Raw genomic sequence first — 12737 nt, forward strand, 5'->3', positions numbered from 1 at the left:
GGGTCTGAAAGAACAATTTTATTGGAAAATGATCACTCCCATGTAAGTTTCTGTTGATGGACCAATTGCAAAAGGGGAGTAAAGGTGAGAAGATCATTGTTAGATGATGGGTGGGGGAACCGTTGTTAAGGAGAACTAAATTTGTTTTACTTATGACATCTTCCATATTCAATCCTTTGGCATTCTGACAGCTGGAACCACATAATGGGCTCCAAGCGTTAAAGTCGCCAGTTTACACAATTGGATACCGCGATAATTCAACGATATGTATTAGATCATTAGCAGAGAAGCTGATGTTAGGGGATAAGTAGGAATTAAGAATTGTCATGTTGGGTTGGGATAATATTTCAATTCCTATAGAACAAGTAGTCGTTTTAGTGGAATAGCCTTGTGAGGAATGTTCTGATGTATTAGTATTCCAACTCCGTGCTTAGCATTAATATTGGTTGCGCTATTAAAGAAGTAACCTATAAAAGGTTTGGGTGTAGGAATATTATTCCTGTTATGTATTATGTGTGTTTCCTGTAAGCATATAATGTCAGGTTTTTGTTCCTTTATTAATAATAATAGGTCAATACAGTTATTTATGTAGCCGTTAATGTTCCATTGTAGGAAAGAGAGAGTCATTAAAAATGTAGAGAAGAAATAATTTTATGTGCACTGGTAAGAGTTGGGGTTAGTTAATATGTATCAGAATCATCAGAGTCTCCGATAAAAAATTTTTGGGAGGGGGTTTTTAATTTGTTTTGATTTGAAAGATTAGAGGTAGATGGTGTGTTGTTGTTAAAATAAGTTTGGGTGTTTTTTTTTAGTTGTTTGTTACTTTCAGGCGAAATGCTTGCAAGAGCACCATCGTTAGGTGCATCGAGTTTTGATTTTTATACCCTTGCAAAATGGTATATTAATTTTGTTCTGACGAAAATCCGCATAGAAGGAAGTATCTCCGACCATATAAAGTATATATATTCTTGATCAGCACGACGAGACGAGTTCAAATAGCCATGTCCGTCCGTCCGTCTGTCCGTCCGTCTGGATCAACGCAAACTCCTCCTAGACCGTAAGAGCTACAGAGCTGAGCATGTAGGCTTGTATATACTGCAGGGTTGTATATCTCGGATTCAGCCGGATCGGATCACTATATCACATAGCTCCAATACAAATGGCAAAGTCACGAACAGTGACTTTTCTCAATAACTTTGTTATTTTTCAAGCTATTGTCGTGAAATTTAATATTGGTAAGTTTACACATATAAGCGACTCTGCCAAATTTGATCAAGATCGTGTGACTATATCATATAGCTCCCATAGGAACGATCGGTGAAAAACAGTGACTTTGATCAATATCTTCGTTATTTCCTATGCTAAGATTGTAGGCCGTTCTTTTGTAAGCATTAGCCTTTTTAGCTAAAACGTTTTTCAACTTTGATGGCTATAGGTAAGGAAAGAGTTACCAAAAAAGGGTATACAAACTTTGACGCGGTCGAAGTTAGCCCCGGCCCTCTGGTTTGTGATGTTTTTGCTGAATGGGCAGCGAAGTTACGCCTTGGGTGGTCTGTGTGTTTATTGGTTTGCTTGTGGATGGTTTAGTATTTTCGTTATTATCTCTTATGAGCGTAGGAGTAGGGTTGACGCTTGTTATGTTTATCAGTTCTTTCGTTTCTTTGGTGAGCGGCTGTCGCTACCGACGAATAAGAGGGGACGCCAGAGAGCTTTGGAGTGTTTGCTTTGTATATTGTCCTGGCTTCGCGCATTGTGCACTTCTTTGTTGTCTTTATTTTTAAGATTTCCATATGTTGCTGATATTTTGGGCATTGACGCATTTTAGCTGTGTGCACTCAGTTGGCAATGTTTGGCCGTATGGTCAAGTAGTTGACATTTTTTACAGCGCATTGGGCTGGGCATGTAATCACGTACCTTTACTGAGTGCCAGGCATTATCGATTTTGCTGGGGAGATGATAGAGATCGAAGGTGAGAAGAATAACTCCCGTTGGTTTGGGGGTCATGTCTGATGTTTTGGTGAATTTGTAAATGCCGCAGACTTTATGTGCTCTTAGTTCTTCTAAGATTTCCTCATCGGGAATATCGGAAAGGTATTGGGCGTAGATTGTACCCTTGACCTGATTAAGAGTGTTATGAAGCTTGCATTTTATTTCGCAGATGCCTGGAAGCGAAGGGGAGTTTATGAATTTGTCCGTCTCACTTTGGTTCTTAACCAATATAAGTAGGTTGCCGTCCCATACATCCGTGACTGATATAATGTTTTTAAACAATAGACGTAATGCCTTATAAACAGCAATGCAGGAAAATTCAGACATTTTTTTAGCGTTATTTATGGATTCGATAACTATATATTTAGGGTTTTCAAGAGTAATTGAAGGGAGTTGGGGAAAAGAAGAATCTAGCATCGGAACGGGCTTTTTCTTTTTTGGTGGAGGGCTATCAGAGAGCAAAGCAAACTGATTCCGCCTCGGGCTGTGGGGCCGCGGGGAGGACACCATAACTGAGGTGCTCGGTTAAGTTTTCTACAAGCTAAGGTACCGTGTGAAACACATGTAGAGTAATGAATAAGATATAAAGGAACACAACAGACCGCGGAGGTCGCGAAAGAAGACACCGATTATGCTCTGTTAATAAGAAATAGTGCGTCTGCTCACAACGAAAGCTAGCCGAAGACTGGGATATATATAGATATTCTATACATGTTCCCTAATAAGTAGGAAAAATTGTTAGTACCAAAAGTTGCATTAAAACTTTAAAAAGTTAGTTGATTTAGATGCTAGTAACTAGCAAAATTATTAAAGAAGTGAGGGCACTAGTAAATCGGAAAACGTTGAAGCAGATACAACTATGACAGAGAATTTTAAAAAGAGCAAGGGAGATTCGGACGGAAATACGACATCCAGTAATAAGAACTCTAATATTAAGCAGGAGATATTTAAGGATAGAGTCCGACAGCTCCAGGGTTGTTTCGAGGTAGTGCAGTTGAAATTAACTGGCAATGGGACCAAAATAATATGTATATGTTAATAAAACGAAAAAATTAAAAAAAAGGCACAGGCGTGTCAGATATTGACAAAAGATGCAAAATTAAAGAATGCTATGGATCATTTGGAATTCGATGTCCGGAATTTATTGCCAGTATTAAATTAAATTATTTAAAATTCGCGTTAAAAAACTTAGCGAGGACGATGTTAGACAATTATAGTGCCGCTTAAGAATAGTTAAGAAAGCGGTCCGATTAAGTTGACGTAATATTCGCACAACTCCTTCTTAGAAAATTTGGCAGAGTGGCTCTATAATTATATGAGAGTCAAATTAGAAAAATAAGGCATTATATTTTTACACGTTCCAAACTTTTTTTTTGAAACTCAACTCATCAATGCACAGACAATAACCTTCCAAATATCATTTCCAATACTTCTTTTTCGCCATCCCCTTTTACATGCATGCCGCGGTTGCATTGATGAGTTGAGTTACAGAAACATATGCACATACATTTTATGTAGCGTTGCGTCTGTATGTGTATGCGTGTGCTCTGCTGTTCTGCTGATGACGTAATAGACTGCTGGCAGTGCTGCCAGTTGCGTTTGAGCAGAGCCGATGTATAACGACTGTAACTTGTGTTTTATATATCTGATTGAAATTTTTGAATCTTATGTTATATTTTCAAAACTATTACATTCGTAAATTCCATAGGTATACTCCAACATCTTCACCTATTTTTTCTGTATAACTTTATGATATAGTGGTCAGATTCTGACGATTTTCATACTTTGTCTTACCCGGGTTATAAGTAGCTCAACTAAATCAAATAGCTCTTAAGATGGCTGTCCGACGGACGGACAGTCGGACATGGCTATATCGACTCAGCTTATCATGCTGATAAAGACTTAATACTTTATGGGGTCGGAAACGTCTTCTTCTGTACGTTACAAACATCTGACCAACTTTTATAATACCCTCTGCAAGGGTATAAAAAGTAAATGGAGGATATAAGACTCTAAAAGCCCTTATTGATAGTGGTTCCACTATTTTGACTGAAGAGGCCGCTCGAACAACACAACTTAAATTAACGTCCAAGAAATAAGTCGGAGTTTGACTCCTCCAGCAGGTCCTTACTTCGGAGGTAAAATAGAAGATGAGGTAAAAGAAATAATTTATCAAAGTAAACAAGAAATAAAGAAGAGTTTAATTTTTAAGTAAACAATAAAGCAGAACTGTAAAGAATAGGAAGCCAGTTACAATCGTTAAAGAAACATCGTATCGATTTTCTAGGGATTTGCTTAAGTAATTGGTCATGCTTCCTTGATGTTAGTTGTCGTACAAAATTTAATGTTAACAATAATTAGTACAAGACCACTCTATATAAAACGCAGAATCCAAAACGTCGCACTTGGACGGCAATTTACAAAGTGTCGACGTGGCTATATCAATCAATTTACAAAGTGTCGACGTGGCTCTGTTGTTAGTGTGCTCGCTTGGCGATTGGGCGGCCGGGGTTCGACTCCCAGCTTGGTCGAAGTTTTTCGTAATGCTTTTTATTCATAATGCTTTTTATATATTTGCATCTCATTCTCTCGCAGCGAGCAAACTAACTACAGAACTCGACGGCAATCTACAAAGTGTCGCCGTGGCTCTGTTGTTAGTGTGCTCGCTTGGCGATCGGGCGGCCGGGGTTCGACTCCCAGCTTGGTCGAAGTTTTTAATAATGCTTTTTATTTATAATGCTTTTATATATTTGCATCTCATTCTCTCGCAGGCTAAATACTATAAGATCTATATGTGTCTCTGTTTAGTGTCGCTTTTTCGTTTCATCGAGTCTGAAATCACTCCCAACGATTCTAAAGAAGTTTTCACTTCAAAAACAGCAAACAGAATTGATTCATGGAGAAAAACACGTTAAATTATGCTTAGCGCTATACGCAACCAAACATCCCCGACCCGGTGGAGTTGTTTTGCTTGCACAAGGTGCCGGCTATGCTCCGGTTCACAGTCAATGTGGTCAGGGAAAAGTTGCAAGCAATGCGATGTCCGTAATATATGCAGTGGTTTCGTTTTAGATTATTGAAAAGCATAGAACGAAGTGAAGTGACAGAAAGATTGGCAAAGAACACGAAAAGGGCGAACTAACGAAGTGTATAAAACCTGTGTTACCTAGGGGTCATCAAATTCTTTGGCCTAACGTTCTATGAAGCCAAGAAGACTACATTATCTATTAACAATTTAAGATATAATAAATAAATAAATTACGCCTAAATCTTTAAATAATGACTCACCTTCTAACAGATTAGACTTAATAGAGTTATGTAACAATAACGGTAAGTACTGTTGGAAAGAAGGATCATTATAGGAATAACAAATCTTGACGTCAATCGCAAACATGAGCACACGTAAATGAACCAAGGCCCAGGTGGAAATTATTTATAAACAGGGTAAATAACAGTGGTCCCAGATGACTGTCTTGGGGGACACCTGAGGTAACTATTGTAGCATTAAGTACCTCAATGACAAAATTGTGATTTCGATACAAAATAATTTACATAATCAAACACATAAGGAACATTTATCAATTAGAGAATTAAGAGCAGAGTAGAAAAAATTCACTGCACAATCTATATCACATCTTTCAAACGGAAATGACTAATCAAAAGAGGAAACAAGGTTGTTTAAAAGGTTAAAATTTGTTTTACGAAAACATCTACTACGAAAAACTGAGATGTTATTAAATGAATTTGCAACGGAATTGTAAGAAATAATAAGTTCACTGGTAGGGCGATAAGGATCTTCAGGCTTCACAAGGGGCTGTGTTTGAGATACAAAAATATCAGTGGTATCCGAGACAAAAACAAGATCAAGGATTCTTTTAGAAGAATTTAGTAGAGAATTCAAGGAGGAGTTGAGCAAAGGTTTGAAGCAGACAACGCAGATGGTAAATTAAGAATTAAGGTGTGCAGGTACTCGGGAGAGCGCTGGCGCTTGGGCAAAAACTCCTAAGCCCTCGGGTTAAAAATGACCATAGCTGAGAAATATTATGATACAATACAAGGCTGATGAGTACAATACAAGGAGAAAATCAAGTATATCTGGGCGCTAGTATACGCCCATTTACAGAAGCAAATGGGCACATCGATCGAAACTTAGGAATGTATGCCTGCGCCAATGGGATGGATGGGATTGAAAAGGCTAGCCGCAAAAGTCCTTGCTATACAATCAATTGCAACTCTGCAACTGACAAAGGTACAGACGAAGCAACGTCAAAGCTGCAGAAAGCTGTCTAAGGCACTTGGTAAATCCGATGACGTCAAGGCTGTAGATCAAAGCTAAATAGACAATCAATTTAGCTAGGCAAGCAATTGTTGGGAAAAGATGGAAGTGCTGACAACAAACAATATTGCCTCATAACGGCGTTGAACGTTGGAATGCGCTTAGTTCTGGAGATTGGCCACGTTACACGAAGATCATCGGCGAATCCTATATCGGTAATCGCCATTGCAAAGAAGCTAACGCAGGCGAAGCGCAACACCAACACCGCAATATGTCGCGTCATAGCTTGAATAGAGGCTAACGCAATGGTATTTGCGGCACACAAAACGGTGGCGGTGATGATAAGTAGAAGAAAACCCGTAGAAACAGTCTTGGCTCCGACTTCGCAATTGTCAACATACATCAACTCTTCGAGTGATATACGCCTTCCGAACAGTTTTCTAGGATGCTGCCATGTTGCTGGATGGGATCGCCCCACTCGATTTTCTGGTAATCAAGATTAGCAGTAACAAACTCTTAGCAGTCATCACACTGACAAGGTGGCAAGATGGCTGAGAGCTTCTCAACAATATATCGCCCTTATCCATCGGGACGCACTGGCTAATTCCAGTGGTATTTTATTTATATTCCGGTTTCTTTATTGGCAGTGATGTTAGTGTTTCAATTTAATATTATGGCTTTAACTAAAATAAAACTGACTGCAGGTCTGTCCCAAAACGTGTGCTCGCTGTCGTTGCAAACTTAGAAGTCAACTGCTACCGTCTTTTATTATTATGTTATGCTGGCTTAGCACTACGAACTGGCTTCAGAAACGATGACCGCTTCTGGTTCTTTAATTGTCTATTGGGACCTCATCACCGATTCCTACATTCCTGGTGTGCGGGAATGGGTAAATCGCCACATACTGACCGTACATGGGTGTTTTAAATCAGACTTATATAAATTTAAACAAAGGATGGATCCTTACTGCACATACTTAACGAGCTCGTAGGAGACGCAGAGCATATACTTTGTGTCTATTCTCGAACGGGAAGAGCTAAGACTAGGCATTGGGAGGCCATTTATAGTCAACGACTTGATGGATATACTACTTAGCTCGCAAAAGTATTGGCTTGCTGTAAGCCACATATCTGCAATAAAGTATAATCCTTGCGTCGCATACATTCTAAATTCACTAGATAGTTCTAGAAACAATAAAAGTAATACGTAAAGTAATACTTCTGCGTTGGATCCGCCAGAGAGAAACGGAAGTAGGGTAGCTTTTAGTTGGGTGAGGTAACCCCTAACCAAGGGCAATAGCAAGTTCTAAACTTTACGGCTTAGAATGCTTTCTTCCGTACACAAAAAAAAAAAAAACACCACTTGACACATTTGATTTTCATTTTAGTAGTTCTGCGTATAGTCTTTTACGATGTGTTTGTCAGCTGGTTGGTCGGGGAAAAAGTGCAAAACAATCCATAGACGAATCAATCCACCAGTTATTCAGGACAAACACATTCTGTAGATTGTTTGCTTGAGTTAAATATACGTATGAGCTGAAATAGAATGAAAAAGTACTTCAATGAAAGCACGTCTACTGTGGCTGCAAAAAATTTGAGACACTAAGTTTCCGTTTTGTAATTTTGATCTAATGCCATTTAAAAGAGTGTTTTAATGTGTTAACTTAAATTGTAGCTTTTTATGTGCCTTTTTATTGCGATAATGTAAAACATAGTTTTTTTTTTACCTGTGCGTTATTGGGTTACAACTAACAATTTTTTAAAATCTCATAAATCAGAATTCAAGTATATGTGTATGTGTATAAGTGTATGTCGCTTTGCTGAATGGCTACACATTCAAAAATTATTGTATTATAGAATCGTTTTGTCGAGAATTATAAATTAACAAACTTGTGAATCCAGTTTTTTAATGATGAAGTCAATTAACCTTACATTTGATATATCAAACCCTGATATACATATGTATGTATGAATATATATTGAATTATTAAGCTCGGGAAAAAAGAAAAAAAACATTCATCTCTTAAAAATTCGAATATTAAGTTAAATTTTTAGCACTATAAATTTTATATGCTGATAGTTGAAAAATCTTTTAAAACCATTTAATTTTAAATCAGTATTATCTTAATTTTGGCGTCCAAATTGATTAAAAAAATAAAACTTCAAAGGTTCATAATACTGAAAACGTAGGCTTAGCATTTCTGGACTATTTCGAACTTTCTCAAACAATTCATGTTCTGATTCCATTACATATACAGCTGCTCCGGCCATCGCAACTGCCACAAAAATAAATGATGGTATAAATGCGTGCAACAGGCGAAATTCTCGTAATGTTTTGGCAGTTTTGACGATGGCAACTGGATGTGCGTTTTGAAAACTGTTCACCATTGTCGTACTAGAAATACAATTAATATTAGAAAATTCGTTGAAACACTGATGTTGTTCCGTTGTAGCGGTATGGTGATCAAGCTTCTGAGTACATAAATTTACTGTAAGTCCGCTTTCATTAGATGAGCTGTTGGAGCGGTCCCGATATTTATAACCTAACTTTTGTATTGGAGTAAGATTAAGAATCTCTATGTTGGATAAGTGTAACCGCGTTTCCTCGCACACTGGTTCAAGACTAGATGTTGAAAAGCCTCCTTTTGCTTCGCATGATTCTTGAATCTGTTCTCCAAAGCGTGCAGAATTCAGCGTCCAAGAGTAGCCTAATGGTTCAGACAATGTTGAGCGCGGTAAGCTGCAATAGCCTTAAAATAGAAAAGAATAGAGTTGTAATTATTTAGTGGATTGCCTTTACTTCAAGGAATTTAAATTTTCTAACTTATTGTTAAACTTGAATATGATTATTATTTTTGATTTGTTATTTTTTATGACAATTAACAATTTCTTTTAACATTTATTTTTAATTAATAGAAAAAGCACAAAAAACTTATTTTGCTTGTTAAAAAATAAAACTACTTTAATTATTGCGAATAAGGTTTGTAAAAATGACTCGGGGACGGCAAATAAACAACTGTTTTTGAGAATAACGGGATCCAATTTCACTGACAAAATATTTCTAGGATGTGCTTACCGACCAAATCGTCCTATTAAGGGGTTATAACTATATGTTGTGGTGCGCGGAAATGGGTAAAAGTTTGGATTTATTTAAAGGCATGAATAAATATTTAATTCAATAAAACTTTTTACACGTTTTGTGTAATGCAATGTTTTGTAACGATCCTTTCTCGTTCTTGGGATATTTCTAATATCTCAAGGACTAGGTTCGGCACAACAAAATTTATTTTATGCCCCGGTGAAATTATAACTCGTTTGTGTTGTTAATGGTTTCAAAACGGGTACCACCTCAACACCCTTCTGCTGTTTGTCAGAGATGGTCATTGCATGCTCTTGTGCCACCAGGATGTATCCCGTGGCCCTTACCTGGTAGCAGGCTCACGTATCTGTCGCTATGCTGGCTTCCGTCACTTTCTCTCATTGGCGGCGCCTTCCTATTGGCCGCCCAGCTTCTCCCGTTGATTTTCGACGCTTTCTCTCTTCTTTCGACGCTACCGTCGCCCGTCGTTCCTCCTGATCCACTCGTCATACCAGCTTTGCCCTTTCACCCATACTGGCACTTACACATACATATATCTTTACTATAATTAACTTAGTCTATTGTTTTATATTATTTAGCATGATTATTCTATTAAATACTAGTAGTTGATACTCTTCGGCTTGTATTTATATTCCACTCACATACCCACAAGCCGTCCGTTATCGTTCTCGCATCTAGTATTCTCGTTGTTTCGCCTCGCATGTACTTGTTCCCCTCCCCCTACTCACCGATTCACAAGCATAGCCTTCACTTATTTCGGATCGGGCCCGATGCACCGCCCCACCCGTATCATGGGATTGCTTGGCCTTCACTTTTGCTCTCTCTTGGGCATCGGGTTTCGTCTTTTCGCGATCCAATTTCGTTCGGTTTCGCATGCGTAGCGTAGGCAGAGAGCACCTGCATTGGCCACTGGTACTCTCTCTTGCTGTCGTACACGCATAGTGTATGTGTAGTGTAGGTGTATGCTCTCCACATATTGCTCCATAGGCCACACGCATTCTAGACTAGTGCATGCATTTCTCTTATCGCCTTTCTCACTCTGCGCTCTTGGGTTTTATTATTAGGCCAATGCCATTTTTCGTTCATAATTATACACTCAAGCTTCGTCTCAGTCACGCTTTCGTTTGGGTGCAGCCGATTTCCTATGTTACGCCTCCCACGCATCTTCCCTCTTGGACGTAATCGCCAGCAGTTGCGTGTGGTTCGACTGGCCATACTTGTGTTTGAGTAGATTGTACGCTTTGATTTGTGGTTCGACCGGTCCCAAGTACGCTTGACCGTATATCGTAAGCATTGATCGTAGCTCCGATGATATCTTGTATCTGGAACATTGTAGCGTTTGTAGTGTGTCGTTTCTTGCTTATTACTTGTTTGTTGTTTGGGACATTACAATTAAATATAATGTTCCTCACATTTATCTTTAATCTGGTTTTTTTTTCTGTTAGGCACCGACCTTTTTTTTCTTCCCCCAATGTGTGTGTTTGAATGTGGTTTATTTCTTCTCGGACTCAGCCCGAATCTTTTATTGGCCGTTTGGCATCTTTTTTTGTTGGCGATTACTGAGTATCTTTTCGTTTATATTGGCGGATTAGGGCATCTTTTTCATTTTGTTTGTTCTTTGTTTGTTTTTGTTTTTTTGTTATGTATTTTTTTTTTTTATTATTTTTTTTTGGCCCGTGCCTCTCCTATTACCTATTTCTTAATCTATTCCCCTTATTGAACCCTTCTTCCTATTCCACCCTTCTTTCCCTGAACACTCTCACTGACCCCCGTGATACCCTATATCAAATCAAATTAGGATACCTAATTTGACCCGCCCAAACTCTGTCGCTTGCACCAGCCGTTTTTTGTCTTCTTGGGCCCACTCCCATAATAGCAGCTCTTGTTATGCCTACTCCTGCTGCCGGACTTGTTGCTGCCACCAATCCATCCATTGTTGCTGTACCATCTGCCCATTCAACCCCTCGTTTTCCTCCAACTGGCTCGAGCTCTCCGTCTCGCTTGGAGGTGGGCTGGCTACTCCCTCAGCCTCACCTTCATCAGCCACGGCCACCTCCTCCGTTTCGCTGGCATCCGACACAATGTGCACCATACAAAACGGAGTTGGGGGCCGCGCTGGCTCCCAAACTTGTGCCGGTGGCTTGTAAATTTCCATCTGCTCCCACTGCGCGTATTCTGGGCTTTGGTCAGCCGGGGGCTCATCTCCGTCTACCTCGATCCGCTCCTTTTCCTGCTCCATCATCTGAACCACCTAGTCGAGCTCCCTCCATATGTTTTCTTCATCCGTGTCGATGTCGCTGAGCCGGTCTGCCCCTCCCGACTCCTCGTCACTCGTCTCCTCCGTGGCGTACCGACTGTCTGTCCCCTCGTCCTCCTAGAACTCCTCAACCGAGGAGGCAGCGATGACCGGATTTATCATATCCGGCCCATCGTCGTCGGACTCCTCCTCGGACTCGTAGGGTGATGAAAAATCACTGGCCTTAACCCTGGTACACCCGCTAAAATTTAAGAGAGCGGGCCCACTCAGCTTGTATGTGTTGGTAGTGCCTATGCTTGGTTTATTTTCACTCCTTGTTTCATCCTCTCTCTACACCGCCTCTTGAAAGTTTCATTTATTGCATCTGCATTTGGTTTGTGACATCGTTATGCTGCTATTTTATTTATTTTTTTATATTTTTATTATGAGGTAGGATTCTAATAAAGTTTTTGAGATTTCTGATTTCCTGATATGTTTTTGAGTTCTCTATCCAGCCGGCCGGTCTGTGTGATTGCACTCCGACATGTCAAAAGAGTCGTCTGTGCTCAATTCTCATTTTGTTCCTTGCCTTCATTTACGTCACATATCTGTTGTTTAATTTGGTTGATATGTGCCTGGCGGTTCTTTCCAGTTTCCGTATGACGTAATTTGCATATAACAGGTGACACGAATCCGATCACCTCGAATGGCCTTCCAATTCTTGGTGCTAGTTTCGCTGCGAATCTTTCTGCAGCATTTGAAAGATGGTGTTCTTTTGCCCATACTGTTGCTCCGATTCTGGTCTCCATTCTCTTCATCTTAGATTGTAATGCCGCGCCTGATTCTGCGCAGCCGTTTCTAGATTACGCCGTATTAGCTCGAATAGCTCTTGCATTTGTTTTACCTTCGCCTCTGGTGGTATAGTTTGTTTTCCTATGCCTCTCGTGACACTATCATATATCGCACCTGGCATTCTTGGTTCACGCCCCTGTATTACATACGCTGGCGTAAATCCTGTTGACTCTGATTGGCTTGTATTTACTGCTAGTGTTATTTCTAGCCAACGCTCATCCCAGTTACGTTGATTTTCCCCCGTAAACTGAGCGATCATCGTTTTCACTGTTCTGTTTGCCTGTT

At 39.6% G+C, this 12737-nt stretch overlaps 1 protein-coding gene across 1 annotated transcript in view; it reads right to left on the reverse strand.

The window, feature by feature from the left end:
- Positions 1–8352: 8352 nt before the first annotated feature.
- The window catches only part of LOC6651891 (FERM domain-containing protein 5), a 249741-nt gene continuing 245356 nt past the window's right edge, over positions 8353–12737 (reverse strand). Inside the window, exon 8 of the mRNA XM_002074320.4 lies at positions 8353–9014. Coding sequence (XP_002074356.2) covers positions 8389–9014 — 626 coding nt within the window. The 3' untranslated portion in view covers positions 8353–8388. The remainder of the gene's footprint in view (positions 9015–12737) is intronic.

Source organism: Drosophila willistoni, unplaced genomic scaffold (genome assembly GCF_018902025.1).
Source record: "Drosophila willistoni isolate 14030-0811.24 unplaced genomic scaffold, UCI_dwil_1.1 Seg485, whole genome shotgun sequence".
NCBI classification, from domain to species: Eukaryota; Metazoa; Arthropoda; class Insecta; order Diptera; family Drosophilidae; genus Drosophila; species Drosophila willistoni.